This window comes from Rhinolophus sinicus, linkage group LG13 (genome assembly GCF_036562045.2).
Source record: "Rhinolophus sinicus isolate RSC01 linkage group LG13, ASM3656204v1, whole genome shotgun sequence".
NCBI lineage: Eukaryota > Metazoa > Chordata > Mammalia > Chiroptera > Rhinolophidae > Rhinolophus > Rhinolophus sinicus.
The window spans coordinates 16,707,272-16,734,539 of NC_133762.1; the positions used below are offsets into that span (position 1 = coordinate 16,707,272).

General features: G+C 64.1%; 2 protein-coding genes and 1 long non-coding RNA gene across 26 annotated transcripts; 2 read left to right on the forward strand and 1 right to left on the reverse strand.

Moving 5' to 3' along the window:
* Positions 1–846: 846 nt before the first annotated feature.
* On the forward strand, positions 847–11,628 carry ZNF512B (zinc finger protein 512B). 7 transcript variants are annotated; one of them, XM_074317967.1, is made up of 19 exons: positions 851–975; positions 1,218–1,277; positions 2,867–2,992; positions 3,240–3,382; positions 3,727–3,855; positions 3,969–4,591; positions 4,700–4,926; positions 5,033–5,104; positions 5,201–5,347; positions 5,509–5,633; positions 5,707–5,799; positions 6,011–6,109; positions 6,193–6,363; positions 6,540–6,734; positions 6,925–7,026; positions 7,342–7,404; positions 7,808–7,906; positions 8,186–8,430; positions 8,628–11,628. In XM_074317967.1, exons 3-19 carry the CDS (start codon positions 2,869–2,871, stop codon positions 8,884–8,886), a joined length of 2,916 nt encoding a protein of 971 aa, XP_074174068.1. In that variant the 5' UTR covers positions 851–975; positions 1,218–1,277; positions 2,867–2,868; the 3' UTR covers positions 8,887–11,628. The 7 variants fall into 7 exon arrangements, with proteins under 7 accessions (XP_074174067.1, XP_074174070.1, XP_074174069.1 ...); XM_074317966.1 differs by lacking the exon at positions 1,218–1,277 and having other exon boundaries at positions 847–975; XM_074317969.1 differs by lacking the exon at positions 1,218–1,277 and having other exon boundaries at positions 847–975; positions 8,227–8,404; positions 8,628–8,848.
* Positions 11,591–12,868, reverse strand: LOC141568269 (uncharacterized). The gene is made up of 2 exons (XR_012491376.1): positions 12,757–12,868; positions 11,591–12,630 (listed from the first exon to the last, which is right to left on the reverse strand). It is a non-coding gene; the product is annotated as an uncharacterized LOC141568269 (long non-coding RNA).
* UCKL1 (uridine-cytidine kinase 1 like 1) lies at positions 11,627–22,783 on the forward strand. Of its 18 annotated transcripts, none has more exons than XM_019753427.2 (15): positions 11,638–11,982; positions 17,359–17,549; positions 17,786–17,892; positions 17,964–18,134; positions 18,208–18,279; positions 18,801–18,990; positions 19,074–19,135; positions 20,812–20,831; positions 21,439–21,537; positions 21,610–21,703; positions 21,788–21,850; positions 21,937–22,059; positions 22,142–22,249; positions 22,320–22,476; positions 22,562–22,783. In XM_019753427.2, exons 1-15 carry the CDS (start codon positions 11,870–11,872, stop codon positions 22,639–22,641), a joined length of 1,650 nt encoding a protein of 549 aa, XP_019608986.1. In that variant the 5' UTR covers positions 11,638–11,869; the 3' UTR covers positions 22,642–22,783. The 18 variants fall into 18 exon arrangements, 16 of the variants coding, with proteins under 16 accessions (XP_019608986.1, XP_019608987.1, XP_019608988.1 ...); XM_019753428.2 differs by lacking the exon at positions 20,812–20,831 and adding an exon at positions 19,704–19,720 and having other exon boundaries at positions 11,639–11,982; XM_019753429.2 differs by having other exon boundaries at positions 11,640–11,982; positions 17,362–17,549.
* Positions 22,784–27,268: the final 4,485 nt, after the last annotated feature.

Consider the following 27,268-nt stretch of genomic DNA (forward strand, 5'->3'; position numbering starts at 1 on the left):
CGAGAGTGGATCCCAAGGGTCCCTGTGAGAAGAGGCAGACCCCAAATCTGCGACATCTTTTGTGCCCTGCACACCAGCAGTGGAACCCGAGCCTGTCCCTATGTGGACAGAGGGGTGGGAGTGCAGGTGGGTGCAGTGTAAGGATAGCGGTGGGAAGGGCCCCAGGAAGGAGGTGCAGCCTGTAACTCTGCTTCCCCACTGCCACCCCTTCCCCGTTCGTTCCCAAGTCCTGGTGGAGTCGGTACCCATCACCTCAGATCTGATACCAGTGTCCTTGCAGAAGACCAGGTTCTGGGGCAAAGAGGAGCAAGAGACTAGGCGCTGGTCTAGGAACACCCCCCACCACCACCACCACCAAAGCTGACAGAGGCTGCTCCAAAGGTGGTAACCCCAATAAAGGCCTGCCAGCGAGCCTCAGAGGATGGCCACAGGCAGAGGTGTCACAAGGGGAGCTGGAAGAGAAGCTGGACTCTGCTTTTCAGGCAGAAGACCCCCAAGGGTCAGGGGTTCAGGGTCTGGGAGGGCGGTGGCCACACCTTCCCAGGGCCAGGACGTAGAGGAGTCCGGCAACTTCAACCAGAGCGCGCTGGGTTTGGGGCAGTACACTGCGCCCCTATGGTGCCTCAGTTTACCCAACTGCCTGAAAAAGGCCTCCGGCCCTATGGGCCACATAACTCACTGGAGGCCTGGCGGATGCATGTGATGGACCCGAGAGTCCGGAAAGCCGGCTAGCCCGACGGGCCCCCTCCCCCCGACCCGTCCCTCCCCGTAGCGGAGCGGCCGCAGGAATACCGCGAGAGTTCGCCCCCTCCCCTCCCCCCCACAGTAAAACTGTCAAAGGTGGGAGGGGCGGGAGCGCGCATGTGCGCAGCGCGGCGCGCAGCCTGCGCCGCCCGGACCCTGCGCCCCGCGCCCCTGTCCGGCCCCGGCCGGGCCCCGGCCCCCGCCCCGCCGCCGTCCCGCTGGGCGCCGCAGGTAAGCGCCCGGCCGCGCCCCCGGCTTCGACCCCGGAGCAGCCCCTGCGCTGGCCGCGCCCCCGACCCTGACCCCGCACGCAGGTCGGGGGCACCGCGCGGGAGCCCCCGCCCGCCGTCCCCCGCCGCGTCTGGACCCCCTGCGCCGCGCCCCGCGCCCCGCGCCGGCGCCAGGTTCCTGCCTCCTCCTTCTCCAGAAAAAGTCGCCATTTTGGTTCACTGCCTTCGCCCCCCCTTCCCCAGGCGCCCGCGATCGGCCCTTCCGGGGCCAGGCCCGGCCCGCACCCCGGCCGCAGGTGACAGGTGGGTGGCGAGGCCAGCCTCCAGGTGTGCATCCTCTGGCTGGCTTCCTCTGCACTCCCGGGCCTGAGCCGGGGTCCAGGGCCCTGCGGCCTTGGCGGTGGTCCTGCTGCCAGCGTCGCCTGCGGTCAGGGCGCGGCGCCCCCTACCTCCGTGAGGGTCCCACTTCTTCGTCTCTGCTGGGCCCTCCAGGAGGGCGGAAGCCCTTTCTCCTGGTGCCAGACTCATAGGCCCTGCATGGAAGGAGGGTCTCTGCTTCCTAAGCCAGCCCTGGCCCCAGGCCCCCCAACTCTGAAATCTCCACCCAAGCTGGAGAAAGACTGGAAAGTGGGGTCCCGGCAGGTACTCGCACCCCAGGCTGCTGGGGTCATCATGGGTCTGGGGTGACTGACTGATGGTGGCTCATCTCCTTTGGAAGTTGCAGCGTGAGGACTTCCACAGAAGTTAGTACAGACCTATCCAGACCCATACATACCTCCCTCCAGGCCCAGGATATGCCCCCCCCCAATGGGCAGTGACTGTCTTGACCTCTGACTTCATCCTGCCCAGATAGTTTCTGTACCCTCTTAGGCACAGCAGCCCCTTCCCATCCTCTGATCTAAGTTAGTTAGAAACTTCCAGGGGCGGGGTCACTTGCCCACACAATCCGCACCCCCAAGTCCCACTCTCTTCTGTGGCTTCGGTGTCCCTGTGGGAGGACCCAACAGAGTCCCTCCAGCTCTCCGGTCCATGGAGGTCCAGCCTCAGCTAGTGGGTGTTCCCTGTGGCTGGTGGCCAATGGACAGTGGTGCTGTCCACTGTGGTGCTCAGGAGTGGTGCTGGTGGGCCTGTAGGTGGGGAACAGAGAGGTTCTGGGAGTTGGAGGTAAGGAGGTGAGTCAGGTGGAGGGTGGCTGAGAGGCCCAGCACGAGGACTCCATCTGGGTGGAGGGGCCGCGGCTGGTACAGGCCGAGAAAAGTCAGGTAGGATGGCTGCACTGCCGTGAGGACCAGAACCAGGTGCCACACGGTCCACAGTGCTTGGTCTGCCCCCCACCCGGGGGTGCATGCCTTTGGGGAGTGGGCAGGAGCCCTCAGCACCCACATTGGCTATCTTCCATGTGTGTCCTGGGGAGAAGGATCCAGGGGCACCCGCCTTGGTAGTGTGGCATTGCCTTGGGTCTGTGCAGGAAGGTGTCCCGAGGTGCCAGGCCCATAGCCATACTGGTGTCGTAATTGGCCCCCAGGAGGGATCCTTCCGCCTGAGCACTCCACCTCTCCTGGGGCCCCCAGCCCAGCTCCAGGTGTGAGGTGTGTGGTTCACGGCACATCTGGGACTCTGTCTAGGGAGGGAGGGAGCCCATCAGACCTGGTGAGGGTCTCACTACAGGGTTGGATCCTTCCAAGCTGATGGTGTCTCCAGGGTCATCTGGCCCCTCTCCTAAACCAGAAGCCCCCTGTCACCTGACTTCCCTGTGACCAAGAGCACAGCAGACAAGCCCCCCTGCCCGTGGCCAGAGAGCAGGCCTGTCTGGGGGTGGGGTATAAGGGCAGCCATTTCAAGTCCCGAGTGGGCCCTGGTGGGCCTCACAGGTCTGTCCACTTGCTCTGCAGCAATGACCGATCCCTTCGGTGTTGGAGGCGGCCGCCGGCTCCCGGGGTCCAGCAAGAGTGGGCCTGGGAAAGAGGGCAGCCGGAATGAGGTCCGACTTCCTGTGCGGCACGACCCGCCGAAGCTGGGTAAGGGGGTCAGGCCAAGGTCAACTCTAAGCTGTCATGGTCAGCTAGTGCTGGGTGTGGGCCACCTCCCCAGACGTCCAGCTCCTGGGTGCCAGGTGGGCCACTTGGGCTCCTGAGAGCCTTCCCAGGGCAGGAGCAGCCAGGGGCCCTGGATTCTTGTCCTGTGTCCTTCTGCCCTCAAGCCTTTGCGGTGGGGATAGCAAGGCTCACTCCAGGTCTGACCAGCCTTCTGTGTCGTGTACTGCAGGGCTGCCGGTGGCCCGGGGTGGGCAGATAGTGCCCAGCCAGGCCCCACTCTGCTTTGACCCGGAAAGTCCAGCCAGCGACAGGACGGAAGGAAAGAAAAAGGGGCGTCCGAAAGCTGAGAACCAGGCCCTCCGTGACATTCCCGTGAGCTGCCTGAGGGCAGGGTGGGCTCATGTGGGGTCGGCCTGTTGAGGCCACTGCCCTGCCTCTACTTGCCTTCCACACGTCCAGCAGCATGCTCTCGGCCCATGTCAGCGGGCCAGTCTGTGCTTCAGGCCTTCGTGTGTGGCCTGGGCCTAGCTGACCACGTCCGTGAGGCCTCTAGAACAGGTCTAGTGCTCCCTTGCTGCTTGGGGTGCATTCCCGAGGTCCCAGGGCTCCTGTAGCCCCTCTGCCCCACAGGCCTGGGCAGGGTGCTGAGTCCGGGGCTCGGGTTGGCAGAGGCTTGCGCGGCTGAGGGGTCAGCAGCCGGCCTTTCCCACGCCCAGCTCTCCCTGATGAACCAGTGGAAAGACGAATTCAAGGCGCACTCGAGGGTGAAGTGTCCAAACTCGGGGTGCTGGCTGGAGTTTCCCAGCATCTACGGGCTCAAGTACCATTACCAGCGGTGCCGAGGGGTAAGGGGCTGTGGGTTGGGGAGCACGAGGCCTGAGCCTGCTCTGCCTAGCTGCTGGGGTGTGTCCAGGCAGCGGCCCGGGCGGCCCACCCCACGCCTGCCCTCTCCACTCAGGGTGCTATCTCAGAAAGGCTGACTTTCCCATGCCCCTTCTGTGAGGCCGCCTTCACCTCCAAGACCCAGCTGGAGAAGCATCAGATCTGGAACCACATGGATCGGCCCCTGCCCGCCCCAAAGCCTGGGCCGGTCAGCCGGCCAGTCACCATCAGCCGGCCCGTTGGAGTTAGCAAGCCCATTGGAGTGAGCAAACCTGTCACTATTGGCAAACCCGTGGGAGTCAGCAAACCCATTGGCATCAGCAAGCCAGTGACGGTCAGCAGGCCTGTGCCGGTCACCAAGCCAGTGTCGGTCAGCAGGCCTGTGCCAGTCACCAAGCCCATACCGGTCACCAAGTCTGTGCCGACCACCAAGCCAGTGACAGTCAGCAAGCTGGTGCCAGTCACCAAACCGGTGACTGCAAACAAACCGGTACCGATGACAAAACTTGTGACAGTTACCAAACCTGTGCCAGTCACCAAGTCAGTGCCGGTCAGCAGGCCCATTGTGGTCAGCAAGCTGGTGACCGTCAGCAGACCCATAGCCATCAGCAGACACACACCGTCCTGCAAAATGGTGCTGCTGACCAAGTCTGAGAACAAAACTCCTCGAGCCGCGGGAAGGGGCAGTGGTAAGAAAAGGTATGGGGGCTCCTTCCCGGCTGGGGGTTTGGGTGATCCCCAGCTGCAGCCTGGGGTCACAGGGCTCCGAGTGCGCCTTCCTGCCCCTCACCTCCCTGCTCCCTGCAGGGCTGCAGACAGCCTGGACACCTGCCCCATCCCACCCAAGCAGGCGAGGCCAGAGAACGGGGAGTATGGGCCGTCCACCACGGGCCAGAGCTCGGCCTTCCAGCTGAGCGCAGGCTCCAGCAGTGGCCCCCTTTCTCTGGGCAACAGGCCTTTGGGGGGCAAGGAGGTGCTGAGGGCCACAGGCCCTGTGTCCCCACCTGAGGAGGGAGCGGAGCGTACAAAGCACAGTAAGAGGAGAGCGGGGGGGCAGATGGCTGGGGGGTGGGCAGTGGCCAGCCTCCTGATGGTTATTTGACCAGAATCTCGGTCCCCATTTTCTCTCCCCCGAGTCAGGAAGGAAACAGAAAACACCCAAGAAGTTTACAGGGGAGCAGCCATCTATTTCAGGAACCTTTGGACTCAAAGGTGAGGCCCCAGCCGGCCGGGCGCCTGTGGGGCTGGGCTGGTGCAGCGTGCCTGTGCCCTGGGCCCACACCTGCACCTCCTCACGTGTGCTCACAGGCCTGGCCAAGGCTGAAGATAAATCCCGCGGCTACCGCACCAAGAAGCAGGAGGGCCCAAGCGCTGAGGACGTCCGGAAGAAGGTGCCGGCCCCTGCCAGCACCGTCATCAAGGAGGTCCCGGCCCCTGTGGCCCACCCGGCCCCAGGTGGGGGCTGCTGTGTGCTGGGGCCCAGGCCAGGTCTCAACTGTGGGGCACGCCCTGTAGCACACAGATGGGGGGCTGGGCATGGACCCTGGGTCCTGTGCTTGGCGTCCAGGGTGCTGGGAGCCCCCACCAGCCCCTGAGGCCCTGGCCCTGCCCCCCAGGTGGCCCTGAGGAGCAGTGGCAGAGGGCCATCCATGAACGGGGACAGGCTGTCTGCCCCACCTGCAGGGTGGTCGCCCGAAAGACCCTCGTGGGGCTCAAGAAGCATATGGAGGTTTGCCAGAAGGTAAGGCTGCCTGGGACTGCTGGGAGGGGTGGTGCCCAGGTCCAGCTTCTCACGGGCAGGGCCATGTCCGCAGCTGCAGGATGCACTCAAGTGCCAGCACTGCCGGAAGCAGTTCAAGTCAAAAGCCGGCCTCAACTATCACACCATGGCTGAGCACAGCGCCAAGGTACGCCACTGGGCCCAGCTGCTGCCCAGCTCTGACCATTGACCCCTGACCCCTGGCCGCCCACTCCATGCCACCCCACCCGCCCAGCCCCAACCGCTGACCTTTCATACCACACTGTGGCAGAGCCTAGTGGCCCCAGGCCTGACCTTGGACATGGGCAGGGGCAGGGGCCCTTGGTGGCGGGGGCACTGAGGCTGGGCCTGCCCCCCAGCCCTGTGCCTCCGGGGCCTCCGAGGGCAGCGAGCAGGAGGAGCGGGAGAGGCTGCGCAAGGTGCTCAAGCAGATGGGGAGGCTGCGCTGCCCCCAGGAGGTCAGTGGGCAGCGCAGGGGTGGGTACGTGGGGGGCGGCCCGGCACTGTCCCTGCTGGCCACTTACTGGCCCCTGACCTCCAGGGCTGTGGGGCCGCCTTCTCTAGCCTCATGGGTTACCAGTACCACCGGCGACGCTGTGGGAGGCCGCCCTGTGAGGTGGACAGCCCCTCCTTCCCCTGCGTCCACTGCGGGAAGACCTACCGCTCCAAGGCCGGCCACGACTACCACGTGCGCTCGGAGCACACGGCCCCGGTGAGTGGCCGGGCCTGCTCTCCCCAGGCACCGAGCACTGGTGTCCATGTGTCTCTTCCTCCCACTGTGGGCCATGTGCGTGGGGGGGTGAGCCTTGGCGCCCCGCTTCTCATGTCCCCCGCACACTCACTTGCCGTGTGGCTCCTGCCGCTCACCCAGATTTCCTCCCCCCACAGCCCCCTGAGGAGCCCGAGGACAAGCCCGCTGAGGCCGAGGACCTGCTGGGTGTGGAGCGGACCCCCAGTGGCCGCGTCCGCCGCACCTCGGCCCAGGTGGCTGTGTTCCACCTGCAGGAGATTGCGGAGGACGAGCTGGCCCGAGACTGGACCAAGAGGCAGATGAAGGACGACCTGGTTCCCGAGACTGCACGGGTGAGCCGCCCAGTCGCAGAGGACGGACCTCAGCATGGGCCCCTGTGACCTGGCCCACCGGCCCACCTCCCCAGGGTCACGTGTCTGTGCGGGGAGGCACAGTCGGGGGCCTCCTTAGAGCAGCTGGGGGAATCCAGGCTCAGCTCCAGCCCAGTCGCCCGTGCTCACCCTGGTGCCTGCGTTTTTACAGCTCAACTACACTCGGCCAGGCCTCCCCACGCTCAACCCCCAGCTGCTGGAGGCGTGGAAGAATGAAGTCAAGGAGAGAGGTCACGTCAACTGCCCCAATGATGTGAGCTGGGGTGGGCTGGTGGGGCGGGTGTGGGGGCACTGGGACTTAGGGACAGAGAGCCCAGGTGTGGCCCTGGGTGGGAACCTTCCCAGTGACCAGCCTACTTGTGACCCCTGGGCTCCTGGAGGGTCCTCAGACGGAACCCTGTTGGCAGAAAGGCCTCAACCTCAGCCCTCGAGGCCCAGCCTGCCCATACCCCAAGGCGCCTGGGGTCAGGCCCCGGCGCTTGCCCAGAGTCCCCGGCTGGGCCACGGGCTGTACAGTTGTGTGGGGCACCGCTGGAGGTCCTCCCCCCTGACTGTCTCCTGCCCCCAGTGCTGCGAAGCCATTTACTCCAGCGTGTCCGGTCTCAAGGCCCATCTTGCCAGCTGCAGCAAGGTCAGTTCCCGGGACTCCCGCACATTGGGCATGAGACCCTACCCCGTGCCCGATAGCCAACCCAGCCCAGTACACTTTGCCATCCCCTAGCCTTAGCCACGAGTTGGTCAGTCTCGCGTTGTCCTGCCCATGGGGGCTCATCAGCGTGGGTACAAGTGGACATGCTGACCTGGTCTTGGGGTGAGGGGCCCTCTGCAATGGGGGTGATCCTTTTCCCCTGGGTGCCTGCCTCTTCCCACTCTCATGGGTCCCTGAAACCCACCCATTGGACACCCATCCAGATAAGCTATGGCTGCCTACCCTGTCATGGCGGTGGGGGTCCTGGCTGGGGCTGGGTCCTTCTGGTCCCCACAGGGTCACTCTGGGGTCCCACATCTGGGGGCTGAATGCCGGTGTCTTGCAGGGGGACCATCTGGTGGGGAAGTACTGCTGCCTGCTGTGTGCAAAGGAGTTCAGCTCCGAGAGTGGCGTCAAGTACCACATCCTCAAGGCCCACGCAGAGGTGGGCAGGGCGGGGCGCGGAAGGTTCCAGGGCGGGGTGTTCGCCCATGGAGGCATCAGGCTGGGGCAGAGTGGTCATTGAGCCGAGTGGCCTACATTGACAGATGTGGCAGTTTCTCTTTAGAGTGGTTCTTGGCTTCTCTGGGAGAGCCCAGAAGCTTGGGTGTCCCTCTTTGGGTGGGTACCCTGCTGCCAGCCACCTTGGCTCAGTGGCGGGCCTGGCCCTGCTGCTCAGCAGCCTCCTGCCTCAGGGTCTCCATCGCTACTTTTCTGTTCTCAGAACTGGTTCCGTACTTCAGCAGACCCGCCTCCCAAACACAGGACCCAGGACTCATTGGCGCCCAAGAAGGAGGAGAAGAGGCTGGCTGGTGGGAAGAAGCGGGGCCGCAAGCCCAAGGAGCGACCCCCAGAGGAGCCTGCACCCAAGATGCCCCCCAGCCAGGACGATTGGCTCCCAGGAGGCAGAGACAAGGGGGCCCGGGGCTCTGCTGGCCGGAAGGTGGGAGCCGGCAAGGTGCCTGAGAAGTGAGCATGGTGGCTGGCAGGTGGGTGGGGCCCAGTCCCCACACTGCCCACCAAGTCCCTCTCTGTCCAGAGTGAGGGTAGCTAGCTCCAGGAGTCCTGCCCTCCAGTTCTCCATCCCCCACCCTCGCCTATTCATCTGTCCAGTGGGGGCAGCCAGCCCCTCTCTCCTCTCTGAAGGTGGCCCTTCTCTTGTGCAGGCTGCTGCAGGGCACACCTGGGCTGGGGCTCTCTGTGGAGGGCCAGTGGCAGCAACAGAAGTGCAATAGCCTAGAGGCACATTCACGGGCCTGGCAGAGTCGGGCCCTGGACGGCAGGAGGCGGTCTGCGCCTGGGCCTTGGCGCATGGGCGGCGCAGAGCAGCCAGATGCCTGTTGGCCGTGCGAGCTGCGTGCCCTGTCTGCTTCCTCAGGCCCAAGGCTCAGGGGCCCCTGGTTCTGGCCTGATGAGGGTCCCTGAGCAGTCTCGCGCCTCTGCCCGACACTGGAACCCCAGCACCCCCAGCTACCTCCCAGGACAGACCCTGAGTCTGACCTCTGCCGTGCTGACCTGACAGTCCTCCCCCATCTCCCTGCCTCTGGTTCTCCTGCTTCTGTTCTCTACCTCTCCAGCACCCCCCACCTGTGCGACCCCTGCTGTGCTTGGGCCCCTGCCCCCTGGCCTGTGTCCATCATGGTAGGGGGAGGCGGCCCCACTCATGGGACTCTTTGCCATCCCCAGTTGGGCTCCCTGCTTGGGGTGAGGGAAGAGTTCTGCTTCTCCCACTTGCGGGCCTGCAGGAATAGGGGTTCCAGGCCCATGGGAACGGCTGCCAACCCTGGGGTTGGGGTCAAGTGGCACATGTTCTGCTGACACCATTGGCCTGGGTTGGGGCAGCCTGACGGGTTAGGGATGGGTCAGTCTGGGCTCTGGGGTCGACCTGGGTCCCAGTGGCATATGGGGCTTTGAGGAGTGACCACTGCAGGAGGCAGCCTTCTGCTGTACTGGGTTGGCCTGTGGCCAAGCTCCCATGGGAGCCCCCTCCCCCCTTTTTTTACCTGTCTCTTCCTTCTGGTTGTGTGATCTTTTGATATGAGAGCTGAAGGACAGGGAGGGCCCTGGCTGAGGTCACAGTGGGTTGATGGGGGCTCTGGGGCTCTGCCTCGGCTCCCTTTGGGGCCCTAAGGACACCTAGGTCTGCAGCTTGGGCAGGGGTCAGGCTAGAGTCCCAGGCACCTGGAGGAGGTGTCCTCCTTCCTGGGCCCTGCCTTCCACCTGTGGCGTTGCCAGACGAGGTCGCTCAGAGCTGCTGGGTTTGGATGGAGGCTGTTTTCCCCTGGGGGGTGGGGGTGGGTGAGGGCTCGGCCTTGCCGATCCTGGACGATGTGAATTTTGATATTTGCCCGTGTGCGTGTGTCTCCTGGGTGTGTAGTGAATGCCAGTCTTGTTGCTGTGACAAGTAACAACCTTTTTTTTATTCTGTTTTTTATACAAAAAATTTACAACAATCTGACATTTTGGTGCTAAGGGTTTCCTGGTGCCGATGGTGGATGGCTAGGGTCCCTGGGGTCCCTCCCCTGCTCAGGGAGGCAGTGCTGACTGGGCAATGTGCTGCCCCCAAGCTGCCATCCTCATCCAGCCCTGGAGAGAAGGGGCTCCAAGCGGGGCTCCGCTCTCCTGGCCCTGCAGTAGGGAGACAGGTCCCTGGGGCTTTGGGGCCAGGTCCTAGCTCCGCTTGTGTTCAGCTTTTTCCTTTGGCCAGAAGGCTCTGATCCTGGGCAGCTCTGGCTTCATGTGCTAGGGAGGGGGTACGGAGATGGGGACTCCTCCACTCACACACACCTTGATCTGATCACGGGGGAGGCGTGGGCACATGGGTGTGATCCAGTGTCAAAGGTCAAGGTGGGGTGGCATGGGCAGAGCTTTGGGGCAGGAGGGCTTTCTTTCCTGTGTTCTGGGTATCACTATGGAGTGGAGGTGGAGCAGGAAGCCACTGCAGGGGCAGCCTGGGGAGGGGAGGGCGGAACAGGCACTGATGGGAGCCCCAGGCACACTTTCTCTGTCCTTGTCATCAATGGCTGGAGGAGGTTGGACCTCAACACCTCTGCTGGGGACAGCCGCCCGCCCCAGCCTCTCAGGTACTTGGCCCTTGGGGAGCGGGGGGCTGGTTTTTGCTGGGGGGTGAGTTTCCAGGTCACCTCCCGAAGTCCACAGGTGGTCCCTGGTGTGTGGAAAGAGGTGGGGTCCTGGATAACTTGATGTTTAGCACTTTAACCCCCTTATTTGTCTTTAAAGTGGGCGTGGGGGCTGCTGCCAAAAGTGGCTATTGGGTCGGACCCCTCCCCATTCTTCCCTCCCTGCTTCCTGCGCTGTGGCTGATGAGTGGCGGTGGCAAGCTGGTTTGCAGAGCCCTCCGAAGAAGCAGAGCCCTGGATGGCTCAGCAGGGTCTGCCCACCTCCCACTCGGGTGTGAACACAGCCACGTAACCGCCTGGCTTGACCGACACCTTCAGTGGGAGGGACCAGAGTGGCAGACTCCCAGGGCGTGGTGGGCGTGCACTCTGCCCTAGACCTAAGCCTAGGGCACAGTGCCGGTCCCTTACTGAAGATCTACCTCTGGCCCAGCCCACCCACCTGCCCTGAGAACGGGAAAGGGCCCACTGGGGGCTGTCACTTCACAGAAATAGGATGCACTTTATTTGCTTGTGCAAAGGCAGATGAGGGTGCCTCCTGCTGTGACCAGTGGCCCTCTCAGCCGCAGCACCTCCCGTTCCTGTGGTTGGGAAGGGAAACAGCGGGTGCGCCCTGACTCACGGAGGGCAGGGTTGAACCCATGTGTACTCACTCTGCGGGCCCCAGGTGGCTTGCCCTGGAGCCCTGGGGTTCAAGGAGTTCGGCCAGCACCGCGGGCCTGGTAGCCACACGTCCTGTGCTTTGGGTTTCTTGGTTTGGTTATTTTAATGCCAGTTTTCCGTACATAAGTGCATTTTGAAAGAGAGGTTCCAGCTATCACTTGTAACCATATATATACATATATATTCTATCTACAAAGTGTTTATTTGCAAGATGTTTTGACGGTGAGCTCGGGCTCTGCCCGCCTTGTGACCATCTGTCCCCTGTCCTCGTACCTGCCTCCAGACCCCGAGTGGCGCGGGGGCGGGCCATCAACTGTATGTATTAAAAATGACTGTATCAAATAAATGTTTATTGATTTTTTTTCCAGGGGTTGAATGCGGCTGAGTTTGTGGTAACGCGCGGGGTGGGGTCCTTTCCCGGACGAACGAAGCCCTACGGGCCGCGCGACCGACTCCGAGTCTCCGCCAGCAAGGCCTCAAGGCCTCATGGGACTTGTAGTCCGCGCGGCGCGCCGGCCGGTGTGCGGCGCGGGGCGCCGAACCACAGTTCCCGGCGGCCTGTGCGGCCGGCCCCGTCTGTTCGCTCGGCGCGGAGGCCTCTGAGCTCCATGGCGGCGCCCCTGGCCTCCGCTGACACCCCCTGTTCGCCCCCGCCGTCCCCCGCGGCTGGAGACGGGGCCGAGCGGCCGGCTGCGATGAGCGAGGCCGCATGCGAAGACCGGTAGGCGCGGCGGCCGAGCACGGGCTTGGGATCGCGCACGCCCCTTGAGTCTGCTGTGGGAAAGGGCGGCCACGTGAGCCGGAGTCCCAGCCCAACCAGTCCTGGGGGGCGCTGCCCGCGAGCAGGGGCGAGGCGGCCTGTTTGCGCACGCACACAACCCCTACGGGTCAGAGGCGACCCCAACGAGCTGGGTCTGGCCAGCTGGTGCCCCCGGACGCAGGGGGAGGGGCCCTGGGGCCTGGCGGGGGCTGGGGGCCGAGCCCGGAGGTGAGCTTGCGCGTCTGCACCGCTCTTCCCGGAGGCCAGCGGGAAGGGGCTAGTGGGTTAGCTTGCGTGGGGCCGAAGTCCGCTGCTCGGCGCATGGAGCGCGTGCTGCAACCAGAGGTTGACTGGTTTCTGTCCCAAGTGGACACGGCCCGTGGGCATCCGGGCTGCAGTGTGTGGCCGCCTTACACTCCAAAGTGGTCAGTTCTGGAATTCGCACGTACTCAGGATCTGTCCCACCCCACTAAGAGGCCACGCGTCGCGATCGTGATGCTCTCTGACTGTCCCGCCTGATGGGGGGGCCACTCTGGGGGGAATTCGACGCTTCGGTGGGGGCTTTGCAAGAGGGAAAGTCGTGGGGGAGCAGCCGTTCTGTCACCCTGGCTGGGGAGGGAAGTGGCCAAGAGGAAAGAGGCTAGCCACCTCAGGGCCAGCGCCACCAGGGGGCGGTACAGAGCAGTGTTGGGGCCGCCCCCCACCCCCCCCCCCACTTGAAGACTGGCTCCTCACTTCCAGGCCTGAACTGTCCCCTTCGGGCACCAGAGGAAACGGTTGTTGCATCCTGGGCTCCTAGTCCCCGGGATCGGGTGGGCACTCGGAGGCAGAAACGCCCCGGACCTGGAGTCCTGGACGGTCTGTGTGCTGCCAGTGAAGCCTCTTAATGGGGGAGAGAGAATGGGGGGCAAGGGGTGCCCTGCAGTGACAGCTCTCCTCCAGGAGAGGGAGCATCTGGGTCCTGGGCTCACACCCTCCCAGTGAGCAGTGACTAGGAGCCTGGCACAGGGCGTCAGGGTCTAGTAGGACCTGAGTCTCTGACACCTGCTGGTTGCAAAGAATCTTTGATTTAGCCCAAGATCAGAGAGGGCAAGGCCAGTTAAGTTCTTGAGAAAAGCATTGTCTGAAGACACGGGTTGGTGGCAGCTACTGTCTGGGTCCCTCATGGTGCCCGGGGAGACAGAGGTCATCTCAGGTCATGGTCCCCAGTGGACAGAGGAGGGAGCCAGGACCTGAGATCAGTAAGTGTGGACTTCCCGAGGCCGCGGGATCTGTCCTCAAACTGCCTCTGCTCACACTGTTCCCTGGTGCTGGCACGCTACGGGCCTCTGCCTGTTCCTCAAGCGCTTGCCCCCCAAGGGCCCCCGAGCTGGCTCCCGTCGGAGTCCTTGACCACTGCTCAGCTTCTCCTTCCATGTTACAGCGGTGTGGTCTGTCTACCTTGGCATTGTTTCTTGTGCCCTCTAGAAGGTCAGCCCCGTGAGGACGAGCCTGGGACGTGCCAGTGCACGAGCAAGCACCGTGGCAGTACCAGCACTCCTCAGGCCACGTCCTGGTGCAGGCAGGTGGAGATGAGGCTGCAGCTGTGGGTGCAGGGACGCTGGCCCCGAGCAGCGGGAAAGGGGGTCCTGCAGGGGGTTTTCCAGGGTGGGGAGGTGGGGGGCAGTGCCGGTCTGTAGAGCCTGTCTCGGCACTTTTAGGGCTATAGCCTCCCAGCCCTCCAGCCTCCACCTGCCCTGATACCTCTGTCCCTGAGCCCGTCGGGGCCCCTGGGCCAGGTCCTCGTGGACCAGCTCCCCCCTCTGGCCCCACTTTACTCACCCGGCAAACTTCCCAAAACCCAGACAGGTGTCATGCATGAGTGGAGACCTGGCACTGCCTGTATCAACTCTGCAGTCTTGCCCAGGACAGCGCTGGCCCCTGAGCGTGGGCCCAGCCCCTGCCCGTCTGCCCAGGTGCCTCTGGTGGGGGCGCAGACACCCATTCACCTGGGCAGCCAGGAGAGGCCCCTTTTAGGTGTGTGAATCCCACGTGGAATTTCCTCTCCCCTGAGCCTGTGCCCGCCCAGAGCAGTGCTGGAAGCTGAGTCAGGAGGCAAGCTGACATGGATGGGAGGAGGCAGCGGGGAGCTGTGGGCGCAAACCCCTTTCCACACTTGAGGAAAGATGCTTTCGCTGACCCACACTTGCTGAGCCTGCTCTCCCTCCTGCTGCTAGGCTGGAGAGCGGCTCTGTCCCCCCCAGCGCTGAGCACTGGGTGGCCTTGGGGGATACACGAGCCCAGCTGTGGAGCGGGAGGGGCGGGCAGTTATTCTCAGATGGCAGGTGGGTAGAGTTTCAGATTTGTTTATGCCTCTAGGAGGCACCTTGGGGACAGGGTTGGGACGCCCAGCTCAGCTCAGCGTTGCCATTCAGCTCTGCGTGGCCAAGAGACACCTCAGGTTTCGCTGTTCCACTGGGGGCTGTTGGCTCTACAGCCCCAGGCAGGCCAGGCTGCTGGGGAGGGGTGCACAGTGGCCCTCAGCCAGCCCCCGCACTGGAGGGGCTGTTCTCACCGGAGGCTGGCCTGCGCTCTGCCCGGGCCATGCCAGCCTGTTCTCTTCAGCAGGGTCAGTGCTATTAATACCAGGCGGGTGCACAGCCCCCAGCCGCTGATCGTCTTATGCTTGTGACCTCGGTCTCTGGGGCCGGGGTGAGTGCTGCTCCTCCCAGCAACGCAGCCTCTGCCAGCCAGGCCCGGACCCCTCCAGGCTGCTCACCTCTGTGCCACCCGCCGTGGAGGGGTGACTCAGGTGGCTCCTTGGCTGTCCGGGGCTGCTGTAGGTCTGAGGCAGTACACAGGTGCCCCTGCTCACGTCGGGTCAGCGCGTCCCAGCCATGAGCAGCCCCCCCGCTTACCCTGGCATCAGGATCTCGGGGTGCTGGGCCCTTGGAGCAGAAGGCAGGTGAGTGGCAGGCCTGTAGTCCCGCAGCTGTGGCAAGGGGACCACGGCCCCTGCGTGTCGGCTGCCTCTGGCCCCGTCGGTGCATGTCTGCGTGACGGGGCCAGGAAGCAGACAGCCGGGCAGGTGCTGGGGGCGCACTGGTCTGCGGTTCCAGGCATGGCTGTTGGTGTGGCTCCCAGTCCGTTGGTTGCAGTTGCCTGTTGTCTACATGTGAACGGGGACTGGGGTCTTCTGTGCCACTTTCCCATCTCAAAGTTGGTCCCGTCATGAAAATGGAGTGAGGCTTGCTCGGAGGGCACAGTGAGGCTCTGTCCCTGACAGAGGCACGGACTTTGGAGAAGGCAGTGGGCTGGGCTTGGCCACAGACCCAGCCTGACGCCACTGAGGCACCTCGCAAGCCCGAGGGGGGCGGATTTCTGGCACAGTAGTCCCTGGTGACTTCTCCTCCTCCCGGGAAGGTGTTTGCCCTGGGTTGTCAACACCGCAAGCCTGAGTCATCCTCGGTGCTCATCACCTCAGTAGTCCCAAGTAGGGGCCCGAAGGCTCCTGCTGGAGAGGCTACCAGACGGGGGCCATGCTAGCCCAAGCGGCCACTGGCCCACGTCACCCCTGCGAGGTGGTCCTCACAGCCCCCTGCAAACCAGCTTTGCCAGAAGGCACAGAGGGGAGGGGCTGGTCTGGACTTTGTTCCCTGCCGCGCCTTCAGGGCCACTCGGAGCTCCCTGCCCTGTGCTGTGAGATGGCTCACCTGTCATTGCTGTGCCATCACCTGCTGCTAGGAGGGCACGTTGGTGGGCCCCACAGCCTATGCTCACTGTTGCTGGACAAGTGCGTCCAGGGGAACAGCCAGCACCGGCCCTGACGGGGCTTGGGGACACCATGCTAGTGTTTGCGTCTCCTGCTTGGCTGGGTGGGAGTGTGGGGGGCACCCCTGAGGCAGCTTGTCCGAGCCAGGCCAAGTCCCCCACACACACTGTCAGGTGGCCGTGCTGCGGGCTGTCCCAGGCCCACCTCACTGCCTGGTCACCTTGGCGCCCACTGTGTTACTTGCGCTGAGCCCTGCCACAGACAAACAAGGGCAACTGCTCCTGCTCCCTCCAGGGCTGCAGAGCACACAGATGGGCAGTGACTCCCGGGGCTCACTCCCGACCGCACGCTGGCCTGGCCACGGAGGGGCAGCGGCAGCCCGGCCAGTGTCCTCTGTCCCCAGGGAGGTGCCATGTGTCTCCTGTCAAGTGCGATGGGTGGCGTTCTTGTTGCTTTCATTTGTGCCGACATTGTCCTCTGTGCCCTCGAGAGTTGCTGATGTGACTTGTCACATGTCAGGCCTCAGCTAACTCTTTCCATGGCCCCCACCCCCACATGTGCACAGACACTGTCCTCCGGCTCTGGGCAGCAGCGGGCTTCCGAGAACAACAGTGTTCCAAAGTGGGAGACACTCAGGCCATCCCAGCAGCAGGGAGGCAGTTGTCCTGGCCCTGGGCAAGCTGGTGCTGCCCTGGCTGGGCCTTGGCCGGAGGCTGGGTTCCCAGCACCTGTGCCCTGGCACCGCAGGTTGTCGTGGTGATGGCAGGGCCGTGAGCTTCAGAGGCAGACCAGGGCTTGGCCCGCTTTTGGATAACAGGGGCCGATGCTTACAAAACATTCAAGTGTGGCAGAACCCCTTTTCGAAATTTGGCGCCCAAGAAGACCTTGGCAGGTCTGCGTCTAGCTTGTTCTGTGCACATGCACCCTCAGGCACGCACACGAGGGGCACGCACCTGGGGTTGGCTGGTGTTCACATAACAGGCCCTCTCCTAGTGTTTGGTCTCTCATGGCCTCGTGCTTCCAGGACACCTTCGCGTCTGTCCTTCTCAGGCCTTTCCTGAGTAGGCCGCTCCACCCCCTAAGCCTCCCAGAAGCTGTCCCTGTCAGCATTTGAGGCCCTGGGCCAGTCACGCTGGTGCCCCTTTGGGGCGTAAACCGACAGAGGTCAGTATGTCCACCTTGCAGGGTGCTGGAGAGCGAGGCAGTGGCTTCCACATGGGTGTCGCAGCCCAGGGTCCCCTCCTACATCCATCCATGTCGCCGCCCGGCTCAGCCCTCCTGTCAGTGGCCTTTCTCTGGGGGATCCTCTCCCTGTGTGCCCTGCAGGGTGACAGGGATTGGATCTTACAAAACGAGGGGGCTTCCCAGAGGGTCCTGGGAAGGGACACGGTCCTTGATGGGGTCGTCACTGTCCTTGACGTTGGACGGTGCTCCCCTGCCTGTCCCTCTGAACCTGTGTGAATGGTGACTGAGGCCACGGGCCCTGTAGATGGGGTGGCAGGTGGTGCCCGTGTGCTGCGTGGATGGTGCACCACACGCCAGGCCTGACATGGGGGCAGGGCCCAGGTGAGCCTGTCCTCTCCCAGCAGCAGTGTGGAAGCCTTGGACAGGCTCCTCCCACCCATGGGAGCCGGGCGCTCACCCCGGAAGCGTACCACCAGCCAGTGCAAGTCTGAGCCACCCCTGCTGCGCACCAGCAAACGCACCATTTACACGGCCGGGCGGCCGCCCTGGTACAACGAGCACGGCACGCAATCCAAAGAGGCCTTTGCCATCGGTGAGTTGGCGGCTGAGGCCACCACCTGCGCGTCACCCCCAGTCGGGTGGGTTAGGCAGGACCGCCCACCGTCAGATGCCAGGGCCGGCGTCTCCACTGACCTGGATGCCTCAGGGCCCTCGGTCACATGTCAGGCCTGGGGGGGTTGGTGAGTTGGTTGGAAAGGGCTGTCCTGCCTCTGCCCACCGAGGGACCCACCTGTGAGGCCGGCACACACGGCTCCGCCCCTCCTGCAGGCCTGGGCGGTGGCAGTGCCTCTGGGAAGACCACCGTGGCCAGGATGATCATCGAGGCTCTGGACGTGCCCTGGGTGGTCCTGCTATCCATGGACTCCTTCTACAAGGTGAGGGCTGCCCCTGCCTGTGCGGCCACCGAGCCCAGAGCACCCGCCCACCACCGCTGCCCTCCACGCAGGTGCTCACGCGGCAGCAGCAGGAGCAGGCCGCCCTCAACAACTACAACTTCGACCACCCGGACGCCTTCGACTTCGACCTCATCGTGTCCACGCTGCAGAAGCTGAAGCAGGGCAAGAGCGTCAAGGTGCCCGTGTATGACTTCACCACCCACAGCCGCAAGAAGGACTGGGTAGGCCCGTGGGCTGGGGCTGCGGGGTCGTCTGGATGCGGGCGGGCACGAGCACGGTGCCTCCCCTTTGCAGAAGACGCTCTACGGCGCCAATGTCATCATCTTCGAGGGCATCATGGCCTTTGCTGACAAGACGCTGCTGGAGGTGAGGGCGGGGCTCTGGCCACGCTGTCCTGCTGGACCCCTGCAACGTGCCTCCTCCAAGCAGGCCCCGCTCGTTCAGCCTGTCCCCAGGGTGCGGTCACTGGGTGTGGGCTGAGGACGGGTCTCCTGCCATGGTGAGGCGCGTGCGAGAGGCCTGTGCTCGCAGCGGCTGTGTGCTTCCTACTCCTTGTAGGTTCTGAGACTAGTGAGTTTGGGCTCAGGCCCAGGGAACCCCATGGCCCCCAGTGTCCCTCCAGGGGTCATCTGCTGTGTGCTGAGTATGGGGCCAGACCCAGCGTGTGAGAGCATCAGCGAGTGGGGCTGTGTGTAGGGCAGGCTGCCCAGGGGCCATCCAGCCTGCACCCCATCTGAAGCCCTGGCGGGCAGCACGCACAGCGCCGGCCACACCCCCGCACAGCGCCGGCCACGCCCCCCTGCTCGCCACACCCCCGCCCAGCGCCGCGGTGCCGTGTGGGCCGCGTGCTGGAGCTCTGGTGACAGCCCTGCTCCGCGATGCCACAGCTCCTGGACATGAAGATCTTCGTGGACACAGATTCTGACATCCGCCTCGTGCGGCGGCTGCGGCGGGACATCAGCGAGCGCGGCCGCGACATCGCAGGTGTCATCAAGCAGTACAACAAGTTTGTCAAGCCGGCCTTTGACCAGTACATCCAGCCCACCATGCGCCTGGCGGACATCGTGGTGCCACGAGGTGAGCCTGCCCCGGGGAAGCGGGCGGCCCTGCCTGTCCCCCGCCCTCCTGCCCTTCTCACGTACCCGCTTTTCCCGGCCCAGGGAGCGGGAACACAGTGGCCATCGACCTGATCGTGCAGCACGTGCACAGCCAGCTGGAGGAGGTAGGCCCCGCGACCCTGCTGCCACCACCCACAGCCACCTGCTCATGTGGCCCCCACGTGTCTTCTGTGTCCTGCCAGCCATCCGTGTCTGGGCCTGCTCGGTTAGCTCTTTGTACCCTGAGAAAGGGGCTCCCTGCCCGAGCTGGGCCTTGCACAGAAGAGGGCGTTCCCGTCCCTCCCAACCCTTCGGGGAACCGTTGGGTTTTGGTGCTGAGTCCCACGTCCTGAGCACCGTTGGTGGGACCCTGACCTGAGGGCATGTATCCTGGCTGGCTTTATAATGGAGGCTGGAGGCCTGAGGCCTGTGGACTGGAGCCCCAGGGGTCCTACCTCTGCCTCCACTTACCCCAGAGGGTGTCTAGGTCAGAGCCATAGGGAGCTGGCCCCTTCACAAGACTGCCAGTCACCTGGGACTGTCCTTTCATGGGACTGCATGTCCACTCCTGGGTGGAGGGGCCTGGCTGACCGGGACAGCGGCAGTGGTTTGTGCTGTCGGGTGGCTGCAAGGGGAGCTGTGCTGCCGTCACTAACGCACCGCCCCTTCCCTTGTCTCCTGTGGCTGCCGCAGCGTGAGCTCAGTGTCAGGTAAGACTTCCCACACCTGTCTGCACAGACGGAGGCATTTGCAGCATCCACAGGGGGCTAGGAGTCTGGGTTGTCACCAGGCAGGCAGAGGGTCCTCTCCCGCCGTGCCCACCCACTGTGGCAGCCCTGCTTCAGGCACCGAAGGGTGCTGTGGTGGCCCCCACACTGCTTCTGCCTCCCCTCGCAGGCAGATGAGACTAAGGCACAGAGAGCTTAAGGAACTTGCCTAAGGTCACACAGAGCCCTGATGCTAGGCTGGTCACACCTCTCTGGAGGCTCCTTCCCAATGGGGCTCATTGTGGGACTCCCCCCACCCCGCACAGGCTTCCTGAGCCAGCACTGCTGGACCCCTGGGTGGGAGCCACAGGCATGTTCCTCAGCGGCCAGAGGGCCTGGGTCGGCACGTCCTCTGCCTGACCCAAGTAGCCTGAGGCCCCAGCCCTCTAGCCACTGCAGCCGGTGTGCAGAGACTGCCAGGAGGAGGTCTGGATGGGCCAGGGCGGCCTTGGAGCCGCCCATGGGGGTGGATGGGTCACCTGCTCGTACGCAGTGGTCAGCACCAGGGACCTGCCCTCGGCGGGGCCACCAATCAGGAGAGCCCCTAAGCGATGCTGCTGTGCTGGAAACGCCTCCAGGGCCTTGGCCGGCTGCCTCCAGCTTCCTGCCATTGCATGAGTCTGCTTGTCTCTCACCCAGGCCCGGGGACCTGCGGGTCTTGTCATGTCAGGTCCTCTGGAAGCCTTTGTTCTGAGAAAAAAAGTTTCCAGGGCTTCAAACTGGAGAAAACACCTAAACGCAAACACCTACATTTTCCCTTCTCTGGTCAGCCAAGGAAGTGGTGGCCAGCATGCTCACCTCCGGCCCAGGAAGTGTTGCTGGGTGTGGGAGGTGGGGCCTGGGCCAGCCAGGCACACAGCTGCAAAGGCTCCAGGGCTCTTCCTGCTTCTTCTCTTCCTCAGGCCAGCTGGTGGCTGCAGGGACCGCCTGTGCTCTCCTCTAAGGGGTCTTTTCTCTGTTCTTTTCCTTTTCTGTAAATCCTTGGGTTTCCTGCCCTGTACCCTCCCCGAACACACTCTTCACCTGGCGAGCAGAGGAAGCTGCGCTGGGATCTGTGAGGAGAGTGCTCTGTGGTGCCTCACTGTGTTGGCTGGGGCTGCGCCCCCACCCACCCTGCCCCTCCCCGCCTGGGCAGCATGCCCGCCCTGCCCTGCACTCCCCGTCCTCCCCTTTCCCTCCTGGCTTGGAGCAGCAGGGGGCCTCTGAACCAGCTTTGTCCCCTCTCCTGTGGGGGCCACACATCACCTGGGGGAAGGGTCAGGGCTTGGCCCAAAGCTCAGCTGTTCCAGCAGGGAGAGGTGTGCTGGGGTGGGGACCAGCTGCCCCTGCTGGGGGTAAGGCTCATCTGGAGGCAGGAGGCCCCACCCTCCCGCCCGGTCCCCACACGCAGGAGGGGACCTAGGCTGTGAGGGGAGGCCCACACCCAGCCCCTCGCTTCCTGCCTAATCATCAGCTGCTCTGCCTTTCACGTGTCCTTTAACCTTGGCTTTGCCCTTGGTGGGTGCAGGGGCACCTGGTGGTGGGGGGGGTGTTCTGCAGGCCAGCCGCAGGGTTGCAGCAGCCCCCACCACGTCTGTCCCCCACGCAGTGTGCAGAGTAGGAGGATGGGGCCGTGGGAGAAAACACCCCTTCTCAAGTCTCCAGTCCGTTTGTGTCCCCAGGGCCGCGCTGGCCTCAGCGCACCAGTGCCATCCCCTGCCCCAGACGCTGAGTGTCCTCAAGAGCACGCCGCAGGTGCGGGGTATGCACACCATCATCAGGTGAGGGCCTCCGCGGGGCGGGGCGGGGCGGCGGACGGGCGGGCCCCCTCTGCTGACCCCCACGGCCCGCAGGGACAAGGAGACCAGCCGGGACGAATTCATCTTCTACTCCAAGAGGCTCATGCGGCTGCTCATCGAGCATGCGCTGTCCTTCCTGCCCTTCCAGGTGCGCAGCGCGGTGAGGGTGGGGACCGGGAGGGCGGGCGGCTGGCTCCTCGTGCTCACAGCGCCCCCGTCGCTCTGCGCGCAGGGCTGTGTGGTGCAGACCCCGCAGGGGCAGGACTACGCGGGCAAGTGCTACGCGGGGAAGCAGGTACCGGCCGGGGCTGGATTGGGGCGGGGCGGGGCGGGGCGGGCGGCCCGGGAGGCGGGGTCCGGACAGCTCAGCCCCACCCCCAGATCACCGGCGTGTCCATCCTGCGGGCGGGCGAGACCATGGAGCCCGCGCTGCGGGCCGTGTGCAAGGACGTGCGCATCGGCACCATCCTCATCCAGACCAACCAGCTCACCGGGGAGCCCGAGGTACGGGACAGCCCGCGTAGGGGTGGGGGTGGGGGCGGGGAGGGCGCCCGACGGGCGGCCCTGATGCTGCGGCTGCCCCCAGCTCCACTACCTGCGACTGCCCAAGGACATTAGTGACGACCACGTGATCCTGATGGACTGCACCGTGTCCACGGGCGCTGCGGCCATGATGGCTGTGCGCGTGCTCCTGGTGAGTGGGCGCGGGCGGCTGCGGGCCGCTGGGCCGGTCGGCATTTCCCATCCCGTGCCTTACGGCGCAGGACCACGACGTGCCTGAGGACAAGATCTTCCTGCTGTCCCTGCTCATGGCGGAGATGGGCGTTCACTCGGTGGCCTACGCGTTTCCGCGCGTGAGAATCATCACCACGGCGGTGGACAAGCGCGTGAACGACCTGTTCCGCATCATCCCGGGCATCGGTGAGGCCACCTTGGCCCCGGTCTAGGGAGCCTGGGTGCCGGGTGGGCCACAGCCCCCAACACAAGGGCCTGCTTTTTTTCCTAGGGAACTTCGGCGACCGCTACTTTGGGACAGACGCAGCCCCAGACGGCAGTGACGAGGAGGAAGTGGCCTGGACAAGTTAGCTGGCGGCAGTTTCTTGCCATCCCAGCCCCACCCAACTTCCTCCTGCCTCCTGGCCTGTGACAGACACCTTAACTTATTTTGACTGTTACCAATGTAACTTATTCAATACGTTTAATAAAATAAAGCTTTAGGAAAAACGAAGTTGTGACTGATGAGCTGGGGGGTGACTGGTGTTCTGCCTGGGACCCGGGCTTGGGGAGGAGGCCCCAAGGCTGCCAGCTGTTTAGCTGTCTGTCTCAGTCCTCACCAGGCCGCCATGGACAGGGGTGGAGTCCAGGTGCCTGGCCTCTGCTGACTGGTGGTCAGGACAGGCTTTCCTTGCAGTCCAGGCTCGGCCAGATTTAGGAGAGGGCAGAGTGAGGGCCCGCGGCTCCTGGCTCTGCTACGTGGGCTCCTTGGTGGCCACCTGGCCTGGACCTAGGACACTGGCTCTCAGAAGAGACGTCATCCAAAGCCACTCCCCACCCCACCACGGGTTTGTATCATCAGGAGGCCGAGCGGAAATCGGTGTGTGGGCGGCTGGAGGAGGGCGTGATGAGCTGGTCCTGGCCCCTGGCTGGCCACAGGAGTCCCAGTTGCAGGAGGTGACCAGGGTCTCAGTGGCCCAGCCATGCCTTTCAAGGCCAGAAGCCCATGTCCAGCCCTGCCCTCTGCTCCTGGGCTTGATGGGGAGGCTCCTGCAGCCCCTCACATGGCCAGTGGCTGGTAGGCCCGCCTGTGAGAGGTGTGCATGGTGCAGGTGGGCTGGCAGGTACCCATCTCCCCCTTCTGCTGCCCTCCAGCCCTGGCTCTGGCCTCTTTCTTGCCCTCCTGGTCTCCTTGGTCTCACCCCTCCCCAAAGGCCATGTCATGGAAAAGCTTGTCATGGGCGGAGACAGGAAGTCACTGGGGGGGGCAGACCAAGGGCGGCAGATAAAGGCGGGAGGCTTGTCCACAGAGTGGCCAGGCACCAGGGACAGAGGACTGACTCGGCCCAGAAGTCAGCAGGAGGGCTTCTCCCCATCATGGTGAGTGGATCCCTCTCCCATGTCTGCAGGGTCCCCCTTCATTCACTCACTCATTCATTCACTCTTTGTGCTATGTGTTGGAACCTGGAGGCTGCCCCAGGCCTGGCCCTGCTCAGCAGGTGCGAGGGCGCCATGAGGCAGGGAAGATGCCATTTTGTCCAGCCAGGTCTTCCTAGATGAGGACGGGGGCAACCAGCTGCTGAGGAGCCTGGCTGGGCTGAGTCATTCCCGGGTGGGCCTGCCAGAGTCCAGCTGAGGCTGACAAGCTCCCACACACGCACACATGTGCACCAACACCCACACACGTCTCATGCAGCAGCACAGAGCACGTCCAGACATGCGGGCACATGTGTGTGAGAGGAGCCAGCTGTCCCTACCCCACCCAGCCACTGGCTCTTGGGGACGGATGGCCTCTGCCCTCCTCTTGAGGGTCAGTGGGGGCCTAGAGCAGAGCCTGGAGGCAGGTCTGAACCAGAGGCCCTGCCTTCTCCGGCTGGGGTCCCCTCATCAGTGGCAGCTCAGGGACGCCAGGCCACAGGGTAGGGGACCTCTTCAGCCCATTTCCTGCCAGGGTTCTGTGGGGCGGTCTCTGGGGTGCCAATGAGAGGAGGGGCAATTCCTCTGGCGCTTGGGAGCCTCCCAGCCCCAGAAACAGACTTCACCGGAGCAGTGCTTTGCACAGCTGTTGGGCACGAGGGATTCCAGTCTGAGGAGCCTTGGGTGGAGCCCTCCAGGGCTGACAGGCTGACTGGAGGCTGGGAGCTCCTGTGCTGCCTTTCTGGGCATCTGTGGGGCCGGGGGTGGAGGGCACATGGAGGAGAGAGGGGCGCTGCGAGGATGGGGCCGCAGCTGGGAGGGGGAGAGGTGGGTGGGATGCAGACCTGGAGCCCCCTCCCCGTACTTGCCCGGAAGCTCCTGTGACTTAGGGTGAGGGTCTCCGAGGGGAACCCATCCGCTGAGGGCTCCACCACCTGCCCCTGGGCAGCACCTCCAGGACTGTCCAACCTGAGAATGGTGTCTCCAGGGTCAATCTCAGGTTCGTCAGCCCGTGAGGTGTTCCCCCTTCCCCAGCAGTGGCAGCCATAGGGCGAGTGGGAAAGGAAGCCTGGGGCTTCCTTCTGGGCCGGAGGCTGGGGTCCAGACCCAGCATTAGGCACGTGTTTGTCACGCTGACTCAGCAGCTCCTGCGTGCCCACTGCACATGTCAGCAGGAGGGTCTGGAGGGCTGGATGGACCTGGGAAAGGACCCGGCCCGTGTGGTGCCTCGCCGGGGCCACCTGGAGTCAGGGGGCATCCCACGAGGCGCCTGGATTCCTGGGCCCTGGGCCAGGCCTGTGGCCGGAGGCTGGGGCTTTCAGGCTGTCCAAGGTCAAGTTGAGAGTTTGAGGGGAGCAGGAGTGGAGGGGCAGGCAGTTCTGAGGTGAAGGGAATCGGGCAGCAGGCAGCAGGTGGATTTGGGCTGTGCTTGGGTTAGAGGGTGCGAATGGGACAATTCACACACAGGTTGCAGGGACCCATGTCTGTGACCCCACAGGATGGAGCCTTGAGGAGGGACTCCAGTGGTGACATCTGCTGGGCTGACCACCTTGTGGGTGGGGATTGGTCCAGGCGTGGGTCTCCTGGCTCATCTGGTCACCACCCGGTTTCCAGGTGGGGGCCAAGAATGGCCCTGGTGCCACATGGCTGGGGGTGGGATGGGCTCTGGCTCTGACCCTCCAGCATGCATGTCCCTGACCAAGCTGGCTGGGGGACATGGAGGGGCCTTCTGGGGTGGAGGGAGACACTGGAGAAAGTGTCCCTGCCATTCCCCGAGTTCTGGGGAATCCGCAGCTGAAATGGGGTGCCCAACAGGATTCGATCTGGGTGGGAGCAAGGGGTCCCTCTGAAGCAGGGTGTCCACCACTCCTCTGGGAGTTGGAGTTGGGGAGGAACGGGGGCGCAGGCTGGGAATAGGCGGCCCCACCACCAGAACCGGAAGGCGCCGGGTCTCTCGCTGTGGTGACCCGGGCGAGGGGCCCAGGGCACTGCAGCTGCCGCCCGGCTGGCCGCCTCCAGACCCCGCGGCCCGCGCGCCCTAGGGAGCCAGGTCGCATGCTGACGTTATTGAGCAAGAAGTCATCCTATGGCCTTGGCGCCCTGGGTCCCCAGGCCCCTGCCTGTCCCCACCGCGGTGACACATGACTGCGACGGCTACTTGCCGGTCGTCCCCTCCAGCTTTTTGAATAAACTGCTCACGTGGTGACGCCAGTTGGCGTAGTCCGCGGGGGACAGGAGGGGCATCTGATGCCGGACCTGGGGCACTGTTTCCGGGTGGTTTGTCCCAGGAAGCCCCCGCGGACCTGGGGTCTCAGCGCGGGAGAGCACACACGACGCGGGGCGGGGGTGGGGAGCCGGCTTCGGGCAGGCCCCGCACCTCCAGGCAGACCACGCCCCGTGCGCCCCAACGCGGTCCCTGGTCGCGCTTTTGGCAGGCGGTGGGGCGCCAGGCGGACCTTGGGAACGCCCCGAGGCGCTCTTCAGCCGGGTCCGCGGCCCTGGACACCGTGCGGCGGGGTGGCCCGCTGTTAACTTGGGTTCTCTGTAAGGACCCCACGTGGGAAATACTGAAGATAAGCGTCGTGCTCCCTAACTAAGCAAATCAAGAACACACAATAAGGAAAAGCGTCTGAGGACGCGAAGCCTGGGAGCGAGGAGGGGAGGGGCCTGCGAGCCGCTGGGGACCCCAAGGCCACTCCGCCAGGCAGTTCCGGGGGACTTCAGCTCAGTGCTCAGCGACCGCAGCGCGCATGCGCGCCTAGGGGAGGGGCGCTCCACTCCCAGAGGTTCCCCACCAGCAAGGCCGGCAGGACTCGTGGTCCCGTCCGAGGTGGTCCGGCCGCTGTGCGGGCAGCCGCAGTAGACCTACACGTCACCTGGATCCACGAGAAAACACACTAAAGGGAGACCCATCCGTAGGTGGCGTTAGGGCCATGTGACATTTTAAAACTCAATGACGAGGCGGCCCCAGTGGCTCAGGTGGTCGGAGCGCTCCTGTCGCTGAGCTCGCTGGTCCCATTCACACGAGTCATTGAGCTGCGCCCTCTACAGCTAAGATTGTGAACAACGGCTGGACCTGGAGCTGGGCTGCCTGAGCGGCCGCCGCACTGCGGACAGTCAGCCGGGAAGCGCCAGGCCCACACCACCAGCCTGGGCCAGGGAGCTGGGACCTACACAACTGGACTGAGAAGCAATGGCTTCAACCGGAGTTGGCGTGGGAGGAGGGGAAAAGAAAAGAAAAAAATGCCTATTAAAAAAACACAAACCTCAATGACATGTATTTACAGACGCTGACTCCGGTACGCAGGGCTTAAAACCCCAGAAGGCTAGTGGCCACGCTGGGAGGGAAAACGGGCTGGGAGAGGCTCAACGGGTTTGCGGTCCTTTCCCCTTTAATGAAAATCTTAAATCAAACTCCTGATTTCTTACGTCCACATTGTTTCAAGGTATTTGTTACATTTCTTAGTATTTTTATGCTGCCTTAATTTTTCCAGAGTATTTTTACACTGCCCTGAGTTACCACCAAGGTCACAGAAGGAAGACCAGGCACCTCTGGGAGGCATCGGTGTGAAGGGACGTTCAC